The sequence below is a fragment of the Delphinus delphis genome, chromosome 1, assembly GCF_949987515.2.
Source record: "Delphinus delphis chromosome 1, mDelDel1.2, whole genome shotgun sequence".
NCBI lineage: Eukaryota > Metazoa > Chordata > Mammalia > Artiodactyla > Delphinidae > Delphinus > Delphinus delphis.
This window is the reverse complement of record NC_082683.1, coordinates 24,563,941-24,583,163: the sequence shown is the minus strand read 5'-3', so window position 1 is coordinate 24,583,163 and position 19,223 is coordinate 24,563,941. Positions and strand designations below refer to the sequence as shown.

Below are 19,223 nucleotides of genomic sequence, written 5' to 3'. Positions count from 1 at the left end.
AGAAATGGGTAACCTGTTTCACCTGAGCCTCACAGCAGCCTGGGTACAGGTGGTGTTTTTCCATCTGCTGAATGAGGAGCCAGGGCCCAGAGGGGAAGACTTGCCCGGAGCCCCACAGGAGCCCCATGGCTCTTGCAGTTCAGCGGATCCAGGCAGCTTGGCTGACTTTAGAGCACACACTCTTCCCCACCACACCCTGGGGCCAGAGCAGGGGCCAACGTCTACAGCAGGGAGAAGTGGAGGGTGGTGACAAGTTCTTCAGGAGGACCCTAGAGGCAGGTCAGAGGTGGGCAGGACCTCAGGATGGGCGCTGGTAAGATGGCCCGAAGACCAGCCTCTCAGCCTCCCCACGTGAGCCCCCTCTCCACCCCGACTCTGGCCTCATCACCCCGCATATGGACACTGCTCCAGGGCCCCCTTTTCTGACCCCCAGGCTCCCTTTTGCCAAAGCCCCTCCTTCCTCTATAGCCCCAGCCCACAGGCTCTCCATGGCCCAGAGGACAGAGCCAGGGCCCCTCTGTCTGACCTTCAAGGCCCCTCATGGTCTGGCCCTTCAGCCCCTCTGCCCTGACATTCTGTTCCCAGCCCCTGCACTGGGCCCAGACGGGATGGGGCCCGTGCCAAGGGGGAAGGGCACAGACATGGGAGGCACACACACCGGCTTCTTTATTGGCAGAGTCTTAGAGACTCAGTAAGGCACGGAGCCTAGGAAGGGGACGGGGTGTCCTGGAGTACATGGTCAGGAATACCCGGGCCCCAGTGCTGGGCACCCCATCGCGGTGAGCACTCCTGCTTTCTGAGCAGCTCTCAGTGTTTCCCTCCTTCAGGACCCTCTCCTGGGGAGCCTTAGAACAAGGGGCCCTTTTTTCCCAAGAGCGCAAGAGTGGGCGAATGGGGGTGAGGGGAAGGAGGAGGCAGCTCCATGGTGGGCGTGGGGGGGCAGCGGGAGGGAGGGGCCTGATGCTCCTCCTCCCTGAAGGCACTAAGAACAGAGGGGCCCAGCTCAGAGGCACGTCCCGGAGGCGCGGCGGGCGCTCAGCCTGCTGTCACTGAGCCCCGAAGCACCAGGTGGGCTGGCCGCAGGGAGCCGCCTCAGCTGAAATCACGGTTGGGCAGGAGGAGGGGGGCTACCAGGGTCCACAGGTAGAGAAGCAGCCCTGCCCAGCTGGCACAGATCTTCACCCACACGGCGGTCCACGTGCTGATCATCTTCCGGGTCTCACCGGGTCTGGAACACACCATCATCCCAGTGAGCCTGGCCCTGACGCTGTGACCTCAGTCCCGGCCCCGACCTTAGGATCCAGTTGCGACCCCTGACTTCACCTCTGGCTCTTACCCTGTAAACTCTAGCCTCATCTCTGATTTTTATTTATTTATTTATTTATTTGCGAAACGCGGGCCTCTCACTGTTGTGGCCTCTCCCGCTGTGGAGCACAGGCTCCGGACGCGCAGGCTCAGCGGCCATGGCTCACGGGCCCAGCCACCCCACGGCATGTGGGATCTTCCCGGACCGGGGCGTGAACCCGTGTCCCCTGCATCGGCAGGCGGACTCTTGACCTTGCACCACCAGGGAAGCCCTTTGATATTTTTGACACTTGGCCTTAAGACCCTACATAGAGCTCATGGCCTTGTACCATAGACCTGAACCTGACCTCAATTCCAACCTTGACCCAAGTCCTAGGCATAATATTGTGACCTGATTCTGGTCGCTAACCTTGTGATCCTAATTCCGTGACCGCACTCCTGGTCCCTGACTTTGGGACCCAGAAGCTCCTAACTTTAGTCCTGACCTCTAACGTTGACTCTGACCTTCAATCCCATAACCCCATCCTTGACCCTATGACCACAGTTCTGATATCTCTGACCTCAATTTTGACCCTTGGCCCTGTGACCCCAGTTCTGGCCACTAACCTAGTTACTCTGATCTTAGCTCCTTGACCTGGTCACTTCAATCCTGGCTTTCTGGACTTGTAACCCCAATTTTAACCAAATGACCAAATTTGTTACTTTATATGGCCCCAATCCCAACTCTCGACTTCAGGACTCCTATTCTTGACCCTGTGACTTTGATTCTGACCCCACACCCTACTCCTAACCCTCAAACCATGAATCCCAAATCCGACCCCATAACCCAAATCACCACCCTGATCTGTAAACCTGGTCTGCCCTGCACAGGCCCAGCCTCACCTCCCGTGATTCCCACTTCTCAGCACTTAGCGAAGGTACCAGCTACTGCGTGGACTAGGCACTGGCAGGGAAACCGGGGCACTGATGAGGCAGGCTCCCTGGAGGGTCCTAGAGAGACACCTCCATGCCCAAGTCTTAAACTCCAGTGCAGGGCTGGAGGGGAAGGGAAGTGGCACGCGCACTGCGGACATTGCGGTTCCGTCCACACACCTGTACCAGTTGGTGAGCGTCATCATGACATGCAGAGAGGCGAGCACCAGGCAGAAGTGGAAGAAGGAGTAGCTGTAGGTGACGCTGTCCTGCTCGTTGTCGAAGGCCCGGCCCTCGCAGTCCGCCACCTGCTGCTGCTGCGTGGCCTCCAGCACAGGCGGGCACTCCTCCGTCTGCATCAGGCTGTTTACCTGCCGGTGGTCCGAGAAGCGCAGACTGGGGGAGGCGAGGGGAGGATGTGCGTGTGGCTGTCAGGCCGTCACCACTGAGGTGGGTGGGTGGGCAGTGCCAGGAGGCCTCACGCACCACGGCATTGGCCATGATGACCATGGGCACCAGGGTCCCAGAGCCTCGGGAGCCGGCGGCCTGGACGTTAGGCCCTGGGCCCTGGAGTTAACAAACTGCCTTGACTCTCAACTCTACCCCTACTCCCTGTGTGACCTTGGGCAAGACACTTAACCTCTCTGAGCCTCTGATTCCTCGTCTGTAAATTCAGAGATAACAGTACCTCCCTTATAGGGTTGCTGGGAGGATTAAATGGAGTAATGGTGTTTGAAGGCCCAGCACTGTGCCTGGCACAGAGTAGGAACCAGATAAGCGGCCCCTGTTATTTTGGTTGTTTATTTGCCATCTCCACAAACACGTGTTGAGAACTTAGTACCGCAAAGGATCGTACCAGGTACTACATTCATTAAAAATATTCATAAGAATGCTCATTTGCTGGTACATTTGTTTACCTTTTATTCATTTTAGCTAAGTAGCATTACCCACTGCCTCCCCTTTCTCTATGTTTGTAATAAAGAGAGAATAATAGTAATGATTTCTGTCATTGCTTTTCTACAATGAGGTCTTGATGTTTTTAACTACATTTAATAGTTTGAGACACATATACAATTTTGAAGATCCAACTTGTGTCCTGAAAAAAGTGAACAAAGGCCTGGATTCCAGCCCATTCCATCAAATTGAAAAATCACCCCTTGCTGAGCTTCAGTTGACCCCAATCACCAAATACTGTGCTGATATCTAGTGCACATGAGCCTAGATCTGGGCCATCCAGCTGGGGGCAAGAGCGATCATCAGTGGTCCCTGCCCTTGTGGCTGTTTATGCTTCCTTGCTTCCTGGGTTTTAAGAACTGTGCTAAGAACAGATGGGATCTGTGGGCTCTCCAAGGTGCAGCCCAGTGACTGAAGGCCAGGGAGGTGTATTACAAGCATCAGGAAGCACAGCTCTGCGCCCACGCTGGGGATGGGGAGGGATAGAGCTCGGGGGCAGGGAAGTGAGCTCCAGCACCACGGCCACTGTGCGCTCATGGCCTCGGGCAAGTAGCTGCTCCTCACCAAGTCTCAGTCTCCTCATCTGTAAGATGGAGGTGACGTGGGCCCTTCCGGGTTGGAAGAGAAATCAAAGGAGAGGACAAAGAAGAGAGATGTTTGTGAACTGCCCCAACTCCACTAGGAGAAAATGTTTTGAAAAAGGTGAAAACAAAACGAAATGTGAAACAGCCTCAAAATGTTCTAGCCCAGGAGCCTAGAAGCAGGTGTGCTGCTTACAGGCAAACGGGCGCTGCCCAGGAAGGGTGACTGGGGGAGAAAAGATCAGGGCGGAGGTGCAGACACACAAAGTGGCACCTGGAGAAATGCCAGGCCGCAGGGAGGCAATACCTGAGTCTGCCAGTGTCAACAACAAGTATACTTGATATTACCGTCTGGTGACACAAAACAGCCACTCCCAGCCACCCAGCTGTGCAAATATTAATAGTTCTTTGCAATAATGGCAAACACTTATTTGGCACCTACTGCTTGCCAAGTTCTTTTCTAAGTGCCTTGTACATATTAACTCCTCATAACTCTTCAACAATCCAATGCAGTAAGTAGTATTTTTATTCCTGTTTTACAGATAAGGAAACTGAAGCACAGAAAGGCTGAGAGACTTGCCCAGGGTGCCAGGCTCAAGTCCACGCTGATAAGCACTTGCTAAGACCCCTTCAAGAATGTGCTCTTAAGAGCACATGTGATCTTAAGAATGAGCTGCTTTTTCTCAAGGGACACTGTGGGGTCACAAGCCACCCTGGGCATTAGAGGTTATCATCCTTTAGCTGAAAAGGACGCTGAAGCTTGGAAAGGGGAAGCGGTGTGAGTGATGGAGCCTGGACCCGCTGGCCCCCGTCCAGGCTCCGGCCCTGGCACCACAGCTGCCTGCACACGGCTGAGCTGGGCACACGGCAACCCGGGCTCAGGAGAGGCCTTGGGCCAGGAGGCAGGGCTCAGCCCCACCTCCGCTGCCCAGTCACTCTGTGCCCTCTGAGGGGCTCAGTTTCCCCGCCAGGGCAGTGCCGGGGCTGGATGCGCTGCCTGTGGAGGCGCCTTCCAGCTTGGTGTCCCAGCGCCCATATCCTCCCGTCACTTGTGCCTCAGGGCTCCCAATCACGATTCCTTCCCAGAAACCAGGCCCCACCCTACCTGATGAAGAGGGTGCACAGGATGAAGACGATGAGACCCACGATGCTCGGTGCGTCCCACCACTGGGTCTCGTAGCCCTCAGGGCCTGCCAGGACCGTCCCATTGTCCAAGTGGGTCAGCAGGGTGGGGTTGCATGTCCGGTCTGGGGAGGGGAGCATGGTCACCCTCAGCCCACGCAGGCCAGGTCTGTAGCCAGGGAGCCCAGAGGATGGGCTCAGATGGACAGCCAAGGGACAGACAGACACACAACCAACACTCAAGTCCCAGCGACAGCACGCAGCAGACAAAACAACAGAGACAGCTCCAGGAACAGATGGGGTCCTCCCACCTCCCCGAAGGACTAAGTCTTGGAATGGGCTGGGAATGTCCCCGTCATCTTTGAGGGTCCCCAGCCCAGGAGGAAGACCAGGCCACCTGGAACCCAGGCCTCTACTCACCGGGGACGTTGGATAAGGCCAACCAGGTGACAAACATGGTGTAGAGCGTGATGACCGAGGCCTGCAGCAGACCCGAGTTGGGCTGGGCATCCTGGCAAGGGCAGCCCACAGTGTGACTCCTGCCAAACCTGGGTACACCGCCCCCCCCAGCCCAGCCACGCCCGACCGGGGGACCTCAGAAACCCCCACCACCCTAGGGCCATCCCACCCCACACCCTTTGGGAAAACATACCACCCGGGCCACCCACTGCCACCTCGCCCACCCAAAGGTAGAGTCCTAATTTTTTCTCTTAACAGATTACCCGACTTGTTCCCCAGCTGAGAACCCTTCAAGGGCAGCACTTCTTCACACTCTGAATTAAAGCCCTCCTTCGTTTACCCCATCTGCATCTTCATCCGACAGCCCTCCCTGCTGACTACTCCCCAAACATGGTGGCCACCTCTCTGTCCGTGGAACCTGCCAAATCCTCTCCAACCTCAGGGTCTTTGCACTCGCCCTGCCCTCTCCCTGACATCTTCCTCCCCCACATCTCTGCACCAGCAGTGTCTTTATATTCAGGCTTCAGCTCAAACAGGACCCCCGCAAAAGGCTCTGAAAACCCTGACTGCAGCAGACCCCGGCCCTGCCTGCCCACCTCCCTTTCAGCCCATACCCTCTTTTATTTTCCACATAGCACTTATTCTCCAAAATTACTTCAGCTGGCCTCGTCTCCTGTCGGTTGTTCTTCCCCACTCCTCACCACACAGACACGCTTGAAAATATGAATCTGAACTCTATGATTAGGAGCACCGTCTCTGGAGCCAGTCTGCCTGGGTTCAGATCCCAGCTCCACCCCTTACTAGCCGTGTGACCTTAGGCAAGTCTCTTTACTCCTTTAAGCCTCTGTTTCCTCATCTGGAAAGCGGGGATGATGATGGTGCAAGGACTAATAACATGACAGATGTCATTAACTGTTAGCTATTATTATTCCTCCTCTTCCTCACAGCTGTATCCCCAACATCTAGAAGAGTGCCTGGTACACAGTGGATGCTCAAGAGGTATTTGCTGAATGAATACTGACTTCTGTGTGACCTGGAACAGAGGCATCACCCTCTCTGGGCTTCCGTTTTCTTACTGGGAAATGGAAGCTCTGGCCAGAAGGGAGATTCCCAACCTTTCTGCTAAGGACCCCCAAAGACTATCTAAGCTACCTCTGAAACACCTGGTGGGCTGATATCCCAAACTGTGAAATACCACTGGATTCTTCTGAAGAACAAGTGATTACCTTGGGAGCTCCCACCCATCGTCCCAGATAGTCTGGGATTGGAAACTGTGGAATTGCACCTTCTAACACCACTTCTTGAGGTGTCTAGGAATCATCACTCGGTGACCCTTCCTAATGTTCTCCTGATTTGCATGAAAAAAATGATGACATCAAAATAATGATAACAATAGCCAATGTCTGATGGATATGCCAGGCACTGTTCTAAGTGTTCATTGTTCTAATATCTATATGCCAGGCACTGTTCTAAGTGTTTATAAACATGGTCTCAATCTTGAGAATAACTCCAAATAGTGTTATTATTCCCATTTTACATCTGAGACGGAAGAGGCACAGAGAGGTTAAGGCACTTTCCCAAAGACAGCCAGCATATAAATGCGAGAGTCAAGACTCTGACCCAGGGAGGCTGACTTGGGAGCCCACACTCTTGGCCCAAGCCTCTGTGACTGACAGTCCTGGCCCCAGGACCCCAAGGTTCCTACAAGAAGTCCCACACACTGAGGAGCCTGGTTTCAGGCTGGGCAGAGACAGGCAGGCTCACCTGGACCTTGGGCAGGACAGCGACTATGGATACGCAGAAACAGAAAATGAGGTTGAGGCTGATGAAGATCTTGCCCTCGTAGCAGGCGCCAGGCTGGGTGTAGTAGATGAACAGTAGTGCCACGGCCACGACTGACAGCGCGTAGAAGAGGAGGGTGAAGAAGAAGAGGCCTGGGAGGGAGGGGCAGCGGCAGGTGGGTCAAGAGGTGCAAGGACCCCCATCCCTTGTCGAGCAGTGCACTGGGTCTCAGGCCCCAACTTCCTCCTCCAAGGAGTGTCTACTAAACTTCAGTCCCTGGGGGCTTCCTTGGTGGCGCAGTGGTTAAGAATCCACCTGCTAATGCAGGGGACACGGTCCGAGCCCTGGTCCGGGAAGATCCCACATGCAACTAAGCCTGTGCACCACAACTATGAGCCTGAGCCCTAGAGTCCGCAAGCCACAACTACTGAGCCCGTGCACCACAACTACTGAAGCCCGCGCGCCTAGAGCCCGTGCTCCGCAACAAGAGAAGCCACCACAGTGAGAAGCCCGTGCACCGCAACGAAGAGCAGCCGCCACTCACCGCAACTAGACAAAGCCCGTGCGCAGCAACGAAGACCCAGCGCGGCCAAAAAGATTTAAAATAAATAAATTTATTAAAAACAAAAAAACTTCCGTCCCTCACCCAGGCTTTGTGAGCTCCTGCCCCACCCTGAACTAAAATGATTCACTTGCCGTAAAAAAGGTCACCATAAAAATAAAGACAATGAATAGAGGGGACTTCCCTGGTGGCGCAGTTGTTAAGAATCCACCTGCCAGTGTAGGGGACACGGGTTCAATCCCTGGTCCGGGAAGATCCCACATGCTGTGGAGCAACTAAGTCCGTGTGCCACAACTACTGAGCCTGCGCTCTAGAGCCCACGAGCCACAACTACTGAAGCCCACGCGCCTAGAGCCTGTGCTTCGCAACAAGAGAAGCCACGCCGGGCTTCCCTGGTGGCGCAGTGGTTGAGGGTCCGCCTGCTGATGCAGGGGACACGGGTTCGTGCCCCAGTCCGGGAGGATCCCACATGCCGCGGAGCAGCTGGGCCCGTGAGCCATGGCCGCTGAGCCTGCGCGTCCGGAGCCTGTGCTCCGCAACGGGAGAGGCCACAACAGTGAGAGGCCCGTGTACCGCAAAGAAAAAACAAAAACAAAAACAAGAGAAGCCACGCCATGAGAAGCCCACACACTGCAATGAAGAGTAGCCCCCACTCGCCGCAACTAGAGAAAGCCCGCGCGCGGCAACAAAGACCCAACGCAGCCAAAAAAAAAGACAATGAATAGAGAACAATCTCTCAAAAAGTGAACTAGATGCCTGGTGATCAGGGAGGTGTGAAAATCAAATCAACCCTGAAGAGTGCCTTTCTTCTTGATCAATTCAGAAGAACTGAAAAGGGACCCGTTCTGCCACTGGGGTTTCAATGACCAGGTGTCATTCGTGGCTCGCTCTGCAGGGCTGGCTCAACCAGATCCCTCTGAACTCTCCAGTGCAGCTCTCATCTGACCCCACCTCAGCCACCCCGGGTCAGCGGGCCCCTGCCACACACCCTTCCCTCCACGTGACACGGACGGCTCAGGTCCTGCCCTTAGGAGGCAGCTCGAGATGCCCTCCAGGCCGTCTCAGGGACCACCCCCCCGCCCCAACTCCTCAGGTAGCCCAGCCCCCTCACGAGGCCATTGGGTGGCACTGACCTGCATACCAGGCGCGGGAGTCGCTCTTCTCAGCCTTGTTCACCCACCGCTGGTTCCAGGAGTGCGCAAAGTCGATGAACAGCAACAGCTGGATGAGGAGGAAGACGAAGGAGCCCACGACACCAAAGTAGAACCAGACTAGGCAGGCAGAGGGGAGGGAGGCAAGGGGGTCCAGCCATGGCGCAGCAGCCCCTGGGTCTGGGTCTCTTCTCACACTCACTTTTATACATTCAACAGTCATTTGTGCCACACCCTGTACTGGGGACACTGAGAAGCAGCAAAGTCCCCGCCCTCAGGAGCCCCTGGCCACGCACAGAGATGCCTTGTGTCAGGGTGTGGGTCGGGGTCAAAGGGGGTCCCCCCAACCCCGAGTTGCCCAAAGGCCATGTGGCCAAGCACCAGAGTCCTGTTCTCCTGGGTGGGAGGCAAGGACCCAGCCAGTAGCCTGGGGTCTGTGTGCTGGGGGCCAGCACGCTCACCCTTGGTAGCCCCCATCCCTCCCCAGCAGGGCCACCTACTGTTGGAGAAGGAGCCGTCAGGGATGTAGAAGGCGCCCACGGTGATGCCCACGAAAACCAGGAATTTAAAGAACCAAAACCTATGGTGGGGAAAGGGGGAGGACAGACAAGAAAGCTGAGTAGGGGGAGAGAAGAAGGCTGGACCCCCAGAACCCCAACCCTGAAGAGCAGGTACTGGGAGAGGTGAGAGAGACTTCCTGATGGTCTGACAGGCACAGAAAATCTGTCCTGGCCCTGGAAAAAGCCCCGAGGGGCAGAGGGAAGGACCAATGATGGGTGAGGACGGTCACCTGGGCTCTAACCCCAACTGTGTCACTAAACTGGTGTGCGGCCCTAGGGATGCTGTTGCCTTTCCTGAGCTTTGCTTCCTCATCTGAGAAATGGGAACTACTAGATGAGCCGACCTCTGTGCTGTACCCTCCTGGCTTCAGCGGCCCCTGAGTCGGAGGGTTAGGGTCTGGAGATTGCTGGAGACAGGCCGAGGATAGGGAAAACCACAGCGGGAGGGGCCCAGGGTGCAGGTGGGACCCCTCCTCACCCATTCTGGATGGCAGCCCTGGGGTCCCGGCTGCTGCGCACGCAGATCATGAGCAGGGAGAAGAGGAAGAAGAAGGCCGCCATAGCGAAGCACATACGATAGACGGCACGGTGGCCGAGCAGGGAGCCACAGTCGATGTGCCCCTGCAGGGCGACGGGGGACCCGGCCACCTCCTCACACACCCAGGGCAGCTGTGGAGACAGACAGAGCAGCTGGAAGACCCCACCCCACCCAGAACCCGGGCTGACTCTGCCCAGGCCGCCAGGCAGGAGGCTCTCCCAGGAGGGCCACACGAGCCTCCCACTTCCACCCATGGCCCATCTCCATTCCCACCCACCTCTGCGGCTGAAGCCCTATGAGTGAGCCCCCCAGGGACAAACAGAAAGCGTGGCACGGTCCAGGGCAGGATTTCCCAAAGTGCTCTCCGCCCACCAGCTACATCAGAATCCCCGGAGGTTCCCCTCTCCTACAGAACTAGGGTCTCTAAGGCAGGGTCTGAGATTCTGCATGACTGGCACACTTCCCAGGGAATTCATGCTCTGTACACACTAGTATGTCAGAACCTCTGGCCTAACTATCCCACTGGCTATGAAACACTGAGATGAAGGGAAGACTTAGGACCCTCAAACTGGGCTCATGCATTAAAGTGGGGAGAGCTTACCCTGGGCCAGTGTCTGGCAGGGATGGCGATAATGATTCATGACACTTCCCAAGGGGACCGAGGCTTATGAGAAACAATAAGGCTCAAACCCTCCTCCCAATATGAAGAAACGACCCTCCATCGTCAAGCTTGGATCATCGGTGCGCTGGCATTCCTGCCCACCTCTTGATCAGCTGGGCCCCCAAGCCTGGGCCCCCTGGTAGCTGAGCCTTTGCCAGAGGCCAGGTCCCGCAGGTGGCTCACCTTGTAGAGCTGGCTCTCCACACTGGGACTCAGCATGATGACGGACACCAGCACCCCCAGGAAGAGGAAGGCCGTGAAGATGAGGCGGCTCAGTGTGGAGCTGTGGCTGCAGGGGCAGCAGCCGCACAGGATGCAGGGGGCAGAGCCGCAGAGGCAGGACGCCTGCGGGGAGGCCAGGATGGCACCTTACTCTCCGGTCTCCTCTCCCCTTCCCCGCCCAAGCACGCAGCATCCACCCACTGCCCGCTGCCCGCTCAATATCTCCAAACCTACGCAGAGACTGCCTGTGCCACACCACGAAGGGACACCTCTTCCCCAGATGTCACCCCATCTAACTTTCAAGCCCAAGGGAGAGGCCAAGGAAACCAAGGCTGGAAGAGGCTGGGTCCCACAAGGACACACAGCCAGTAAGCAACGGAACCCAGATTCAAACCTGGATCTATCTCAGGTGTTACTGTGGCTTCGGCGAGAGAGCTGGGGTCTCAGTGCTTCTTATTTAGGAGGAGGCGGAGTGGAAAAAAAAAATCCGGAAGGCCAGCTCTTTCACTGATGAGCTATGTGCCCTTATACAGCTCACTCAAGCTCTCTGAACCTCAGTTTCCTCTTCCCTGTAATGGGAATCCTAACAGTACCTGCTTCTCACATAGCAGTTCTAAGAATGAAATACTGTAGGGATTTTATTTTAGTTTTTAATTTTTATTGTTTTGGCAGCGCTGCGCAGCACGCAGGATCTTAGTTCCCGACCAGGGATCTAACCCGCACCCCCTGCAGTGGAAGCGCAGAGTCTTAACCACTGGACCGCCAGGAAAGTCCTGTAGGGATTTTAAAGTGTAACTCCCTGGCGGTCCAGTGGTTAGGTCTCCGTGCTTTCACTGGCAACGGCCCGGGTTCAATCCCTGGTCGGGGAACTAAGATCCCGCAAGCCTCGCAGCACGACCAAAAAAAATTGTAACTCACTCAGGTTCCCTTTGTCCCTTCCCTGCTTTATTTTTCTCTGTAGGACTTACTACCACCTGATTGGCTTCACAGTTTACTCGTGTTGCCGGCCTCTCATTGCTAGCGTGCAAGCCCCACCAGGGCAAGGGGTTTTGATGTTTTGTTCACCATGGTATTCCCAGGGGTGGGAACTGTGCCTGGCACGTCGTCGGGAGCTCAGTGACTATCTGCTGAACAAATGTAAAGCGTCTGGCATCATACCAGACGTATGTTAAGACCTCAAAAAGAGCAAGCGCTGATAAATCAACATCTGTTGAATGAATGGAATGAAGAATGTGGGTGGCTGTGACTTCCCGCTCTGGGGCTGCACCAGTTTGGGACAGCAGAGGCGTCCAGCCCTTTCTGTCTCCAGCTCCTCTGCCCTCCGTCAGCCCCTCCCTCCCTAGGGCTGGCTGAAATCACTTAGGGGCTGGTGATGCCACGCCTTTCGTAGCTGTAGACTCATCCCTTGGGAGCCAGTTCTCCAGCCCAGCCTTGGAGGAAGTGGGCCCACATCCAGATACATCTGGTTCACTGTTTCTCTTCCCCCAAACAGCCCTGATTCCTCATTCAGGTATTTAAGAGTCTGGAGGGCAAGAAAGACACAGGCTCTGCCATCCTGGAGCTTCCAAGGGCAGGAAAGATACTCAGCAAGTCATTACACCCGTCATGGTAAGCGTGAAGAAGAAAACATACGTGCTGCCATGAGAGTGACCGGCGGGGGCCTAGTTTCGATTGGGGGTAGCGGGTTACTTCCTGGAAGAAGTGACACTTAAGCTGAGAGCTGAACAATGAGGATTCACTCTCCCGACCAAGGGGAAGAACGAGTGTTCCAGACAGAGGGAACGGAGCCTGAGGCAGCTCTGGGGCGGACAGGAGCTGAGCGTTGGAGGAATGGAAAGAAGTCCCTATGGCCAAAGCTTCATAAGCAAGCGAGCGGTGAGGTCGGCCAGGCTGGCAGAGCCCGGCAGCCATGTGCAGGATCCTCGTGTTCATCCCACGAGCAATGGGCATCCATTGCCATTGGGCATCACCTCTCAAAGCCGGAGGGACAGGAACAGCCTTATGCTGAGTGACCAGCTTTGTGCAGAGCAGGCTGAAAAGGGCCCCTTGCTCCTCGGAGGCCCCGTCCCCTGCTTTCTGGACTGGTCACAAGGGGTAGAGCACACTGTGCTTGAGGGGCAGCTGCCCTCCCGTACCCCCCACACCTCTCCCCCAGACTGGAAATGCCCCTGAGAATGCTCCTTCTTACCCATCTCTCTCACCCACAAAGCCAAGTAACAGCACAGTTGCTAAGTGAATGCCGAATGAAATTCTCCCTCACGGTCCAAATCATCCAGCAATTTCTGGTTGTATCTTGCAAACCCCACCCCAATCCTGACTCCTGTTCATAGCTACCTTGGAGGAGGGCGGGGGCGGTGAGGAGATAAGCAAATGCCAGAAGAAGTGTTTTGTAAACCGTAAAGAGCATTCTGAGATCAGAGAGATTAAGAAACTTGCCAGAAGTCACACAGTAAGCGAACAGCAGTGCTGAGATTCAAGTAATAACAGTAACAGCTTCCCTTTATGACGAGTTACTTGTCCCAGACACTATGATAAGGGCTTTGTCTAGATTAAGCCTCACGGACACTATGAAGTGTGTTGTAACTTCCCATTTACAAGTGGGGAACTGAGACTCAGAGAGGTGATGTGGCCAAGGTCACACAGCAAGTGAGCTAAGGAGCTGGGATTCAAGTTCAAGTCTGTCTGCACCAGGGCCTGCTAAGTCACTGATGGCACTCATTAAATTTCAAAACAGCCCAGCGATGAAAACAATCCCTCCAGTGCCCAAGAAAACCAAGGGAGGCCAACAGGTATGATCTCAGGAACCAAGTGCCCAAGTACCCAGGTCAGGGTCCAGCTCTGGCTTGATACCATTTCAATTTGAGACATTTGAGACACGAGAAAAGCTGCACACTGCAGTCAGGGAGCCTGGCCTTTCAACTCACTGTGGTTTTTGGAGATCAGAATCCAGGTATTCCTGATACCTGAAACCTTAGGATTTCCAAGGGCCTGGCTGGTAGCCAGAGAGACCAGGTCAGGGAGAGAACAATACACACAGCCCCCCGCCCCTGCTTCTGGAGCCTCCTTGGAGTTGTTCATACATTCTTATCCCCACTCCACCTCTGGGGATCACTCCTACCACAACCTCTTCCTATAGAAATACCAGCCCACGGGAGTAAAGGCAGACACGTGCGCACACATGTACACAGGGAAGTCCACTGTGACACTTCCCACGAGGAAAATAATAGGGGAAAGCTGAAAATAACTAAATATCCATCATTACATCGTGGTACATCGTGGTCCCTAAGAGGCATCTCTCTGCTGAATGGAGCAGATGTGCTGGGAACACCTAAATGGGCATATACAACTAAATATAGTTAAATATAAATTATACCCCGATAAAGTTGATTTTCATTATCAAAAAATAGAAATGTTAAATTCAGAAAAAAACTAAAACAGGCACGAAGCTTTAGGTTGTATGAGCTTATTAGACTATCAGGAAACTGCAGATGACCTCATTGCCCAACACCAGGGGACAGCGGTGGCCCACTGACTCCATGGAATGTTATAGAGGCTGGAAAGATGAAAGCCACTAGACTGACAGCAACACAGGCTATGCTTGTGATGCAATGTGAAAGGCCAAGGCAGACTACAAACTGTTCCCACACTCAGATTACAACACCCCCTCCACAAATGCACTCAGGGGAAAGGCAGCAATGGAAAAGCACCAGAAATAAGAGCGGGGGAATCTTAGCACCAGCCAGGCTCTCAGAATGGAGAATTCAGAACTCAGGAGCCCAGGGTCTGCGAGTCTTTACGCTGCGAGGTTCCGTGGCACCCCATAACTGGCCGAGCCACCCTAGCACTAGACCAAACACAGGAGAGAAGAGGTCAGCCCAAGACTACTCAAAGCATACTTCCTTTCCCCACGCAGTGTGAAGAGGAGAGGGCCCTGTCTGGACTCTGCCACCAGCTGGCAGTATGACCTTAGACAAGTGGGACTCAGTTTCCTCAGCCATAAGATGGGCCTCTGGGCAGGGCAGTGAGGTGGCTTGGAGCCCATCAGACAGCCCTGGGTTTCACTAGGTTCCCCATTCCTCGAAAGTGGTCTCCAGCACGTTACCACCGGCGGGAGCTTACAGAGCAGCCGCCGCACGCCAGCTTCATGCTAACTAAGTCTCACTGAACCCTCCTGACGTGCTGAGAGGCAGGTGCCGTTGTTCTCGCCACTTTACAGACAAGGAGAGAGGTCCTCAGTCACGCCGCTGAGAAGAGGCCAAGCCAGGACCAAGACCAATGGGTCTGAGCCAAAGGCCTTTCACACTCCCTCGACTGTAGAAGGTCCTCCTTAAATATCTGCTGACCATCCAGCTCACCATGTGCTGGCTTGGCTGGCGACTCCCATCCCTAGTGGGTCCATCTCATCTCCTCCCAGCCAGGACTCACCTTCAGCCCAGTCCAAATGCTGACCAAGAGAGCGACTTTTGTCCCTTTCCTGCCGTGACGCATTTGCATCTGACCAAGAGGCAGACGCAAATGCGTCACGGCAGGAGGGACAAAAGTCTTCCCCACCGACCCATGTATGCCAAAATGCTCCCTCTAAAGATGCCTGGCAACCCCCCCTTAGAACTTCACTCCTGTGGGGCAATGTCCATTGAAACAGGTTGTTATTGGCATCCAGCAGTGCCCAACTGTACCACTTAATACTGTGTGGCTGTGGGGAAATCATCTTCCCTCTCTGATCCAGCTTCCTCAGCTGTGAAATGGGGATAATATTCACTGCTTCATTGGGGTCGTTGTGAGGATGAAATGAAAGGGTACATACAAAGTGCTCACTACACTGCTGGGCCTGGGCTACCACTGGACAGCTCTGGGCTGTGAGCTCTGGGCCTACAGTAAGCACTCAGTAAACGGCAGCTATTGTCCGTATCATGATCTGTAAAATAGGATAACTATGTCATGGGGTTGGCGGGTGGGGTGCGTAATGAGATGGCAGGGGTGAAGGGCTCGGCACAGCACCTGGCATGCCGTAAGTACTCAGTAAATGTCAGAGGTCAGAACGCCAAGGGGAGGCCCCTGCCCCGAGGGGCAGGTCCCTTGCAGATATTAGATACTTCCTAAGCGAACCTGCCAATTCCACTCTGTGCCAACCCTATCCCTCAGCATCCAGGATGTGAAGGGAGGGAAGGTGTGGGCAGAAGCCTAGACCAGGAATCAGATTTTAATCCTGACTGTGCAGTTCCTCCTCCTTTCACTGTGCAACCTCAGGCAAGTCAGCTAACCTCTCTGGGCTGCAGCCTCCTCATCGGTAAACTGGGGGTTGGAGCAGGCCTGTCAGGTTCCTTCTGACTCAGCATTGTAGGCGTCTGACTCAGAGACCAGCAACTGGCTCCAGAGGGAAGTCTCCACCCACCTTTTTAAGATGATAATAACAATACCTCCTATTTGGAGCACTTACTCTAACAGGGCGGGGCACTTTTAAATCTTCCCAACAGCATTATGAGGGAGGTAGACAGGGAGACAGACGCACAGAGAAATGGTAGGTCTCCCTTCAACACTCCCCCCATCCCCAGGATAGCCCAGCCTGATGGAATTCTGGTCAACTCCAAGGAAACTCTCCCTCCCCCATCAGGAAGCAAACCCTTTCTGGCCAGAGCCCTAGCCCAAACCTTGGTTTCACTGGGCAGGCAGGGATCTCAGGGACCAGCTCTTGATTCCCCCTCCCGTAGGTGTGCGCGCACGCGCACGCGCACACACACACACACACGCACGCACGCACGCGCGCGCGCGCACACACACACACACACACACACACACACACACCCTTCACAGATGGGGAAATAGAGGCCCAGGGAGGACAAGAGTCCAGGAACCCACTATGCAGCCTCTCTGTGCAGATATCTGTCCACTCCTACACCCCCATCCTAACACACTCGCATCAGGGACAAAGGAAACTGGGATTTCAGCAGCCACCAGACTCCCCCTCCTGCCTCTCTGCTCATCTTTTGTGTGGGGCAGAGGGGGAGGGGGCTGCCTGAATGAACCTCAGGTTTCATGAAGGGAAGAGGGAAGGGAGAGGGGGCTGGGAAAGGAGAAAAGAGAAGGGGCCTCCCAGCCGGGGTCTGGCGGACGCTCCTCCCCTCTGCTGGCTGCTCCCCAGGTCCCCGAGCAGACGACCAGGTAATCCCTCCCCCACACACCCCAACCTCCCTCAGTTCCCGGGTTTTCCCACCCAGAGCTGGGCCGATGGCGGTGGTAACCCGCACCCCTCACTCAAGACCGGCTTAGAAAAGCAAAGGAGGCCTCCTCCCCTCCCCCAACTTCGGCTCTGGGGCCCAGAGGGCAAGCGTCTGGGGTTCATTGGGGAAGTGCCCAGGAATTAGCCTGAGCCAGACTGAACGAAGCAGAGACAAGACACAGAGAGACTGACAGACTGAACGGGCAGACAGACCCCGGCGGACAGACACGGAGCCGTCTAGACAGACAATGACAGATGGAGAGGCTTCAGACGGACAAAGACAGTCGGACAAACGAACGGACAGATATCAGACACATACAAATGGACAAACTGAGGCAGACGGGTAGGGACAGAAAGACCAACTGACAGAATGCCAGAGAAACAGAGAAGGACACACGGCAGAGAGGGACAGGGACCGGCAGGCCACACAAAGAGAGCGTCCGGGAGGGAGACCAGAGGCGCACTGCCAGGACGACTCCAAGCTGAGCCAGCTGGGGCCGCAGCCGCCCCGGGCTCTGGGCCTCAGTCTCCCCAGTTCCCTGGAGGGGCGCCCGCCCAGGACACCCCCTCCCCCGCCCGAGCGCGCCCCACCCCCGCCCCCGCGGTAACCCGATCCCCGGACACCAGCTGTCCCCAGCGCCCGCGGGCCCGGGATGGGGGCGGGGGAAGTCGGTGAGAGGGGCGACCCGAGGGGCGAGGAGGCGGGATGCGGGCCCAGAAAGACAAGTTTGGAGGAAGGCAAAAGAAGAAACTATTTGGAGGAAGAAGACAGGACAAAAGTGCGAGGCCGAAGAAGGGGCAGGCGGCGGGGGCGGGCGCCGGGGGCGGGACTCACGCAGCTGAGCAGGGAGCAGGCGCCCAGACAGGCCCCCATGTCGGCGGCGGCGCGGGGCGCAGGGCGCGGGCAGAAGGGCGCGGAATCCGGTCGGGCTCCTGGCGTCTCGGGCTGGCCCCGCCCTCAGCCCCGCCCCGGTCCCGCCCCGCCCTACCTGCCGGAACCGCTCGCCGCCTTCCGGCGGCGCTCGGGACCTCCCGGGACTCACCTGGGCCAGGTGCGGCAGGTGGGACCCTAGGGAAAGTGGAGGTACCGGGGATTCCAGCGGCCGCGCGAGCCGTGCAACGGGGCTTGTGTCCGGATCCAAAGTGATGGTTTGGAAATAGTGAGACCTGGGTTCGAGTGCCGACGAGGTCGCAATGCGACCTCACAACACTTCCCCCGGACCCCCACCGCAGGGGACAGTAGCCAAGAGATGGTCACCCCTGACTCCTCGGCGCTTGGCACGGAGCCTCTGCCCAATACATAAGCGTTGAATGATGAATGACTGGACAAAGAAATGGGCAAGTCACTTCACCTCTCTGAGCCTCAGTTTCCCCATCTGAAAAGTGAGGGTACCTACCTCAAAGGGCTGGTACAACACATAGGAGTTGCTTGCCAAGTGTGAGCTCCCTGTGCCTGTTACTCCTAAGACCCCGCCTCGCACTCTTTCGTCTGTCCTCCCCCACTTTCGTCTGTCCTCCCCTCCATCCACCTGTTCTTTAAGCTCTACTGACTCCTGTCTTGGGCCACATGCTCCCCAGAGCCACCCGGCTCATCGCTCCAGGGATGCCCGAACCTGACCCCCAGCTAAGGAGGTCAGAAGGGGTGGGTGGGTCACATTCCTGCCAGACCGTCCCCTAGAGGTAGGTGGGAGAGACCCAGAAGCAGGGCTCTGTAATCACTCTCGGTTCACCCTCCAGCCCGCTCCTCACTCAGCCGTAGATGGGATAATGTTAGGGAAGGAAATCTGCTTGCCTCAAAGCTGGCCCCGGGGCCAAAGATCCTACCTGACTGCATCCTTGGTGATTCATGGGGCGCCAGGCTTAGCCATTCATTGTACCAGGACTGTTCCGCAAACATACCCTACACTTTCCCTCCTCCACACTTTTGCACACAGGATACCCGACCCCTGGAAAGTCCTTCTCTTTATCCCCCTCTCTACCCTTCAAAGCCTTGCTCACAATCGCATATCTTTTTGGTGAAGAGAAACACCCTTCCCCCAAAACCACTACCTGGCTCCATTAGGAATAAATATCCTCCTGCTTCCCTGTGTTTCTACAACACGGGGCCCCTTTACAGCCCCACAAATAACTAAAGTTACCACACAGCTCAAGCTTATACCAAACTCTTTCACCTACATGGTCCCATTCAAGCCCTATA

General features: G+C 55.8%; 1 protein-coding gene across 2 annotated transcripts; it reads right to left on the bottom strand.

The window, feature by feature from the left end:
* Positions 1-520: 520 nt before the first annotated feature.
* Positions 521-17,924, bottom strand: SERINC2 (serine incorporator 2). 2 transcript variants are annotated; one of them, XM_060003349.1, is made up of 10 exons: positions 17,862-17,924; positions 10,771-10,932; positions 9,867-10,057; positions 9,329-9,408; positions 8,811-8,948; positions 7,098-7,267; positions 5,295-5,385; positions 4,858-4,999; positions 2,398-2,613; positions 521-1,228 (listed from the first exon to the last, which is right to left on the bottom strand). In XM_060003349.1, the coding sequence occupies exons 1-10, from the start codon at positions 17,898-17,900 to the stop codon at positions 1,093-1,095; spliced, it is 1,365 nt and encodes a 454-aa protein (XP_059859332.1). In that variant the 5' UTR covers positions 17,901-17,924; the 3' UTR covers positions 521-1,092. The 2 variants fall into 2 exon arrangements, with proteins under 2 accessions (XP_059859332.1, XP_059859338.1); XM_060003355.1 differs by lacking the exon at positions 17,862-17,924 and adding an exon at positions 12,998-13,068 and having other exon boundaries at positions 522-1,228.
* Positions 17,925-19,223: the final 1,299 nt, after the last annotated feature.

Excerpts from the sequence above, each read along its gene's own strand:
- SERINC2 (XM_060003349.1), bottom strand. The coding sequence starts at position 17,900 with ATGGGGGCCTGTCTGGGCGCCTGCTCCCTGCTCAGCTGC. Across the intron at positions 10,058-10,770 it reads TGGAGAGCCAGCTCTACAAG|CTGCCCTGGGTGTGTGAGGA; the intron begins GTGAGCCACCTG and ends CTGTCTCCACAG. Across the intron at positions 5,386-7,097 it reads CTGTCCTGCCCAAGGTCCAG|GATGCCCAGCCCAACTCGGG; the intron begins GTGAGCCTGCCT and ends TGCCCTTGCCAG.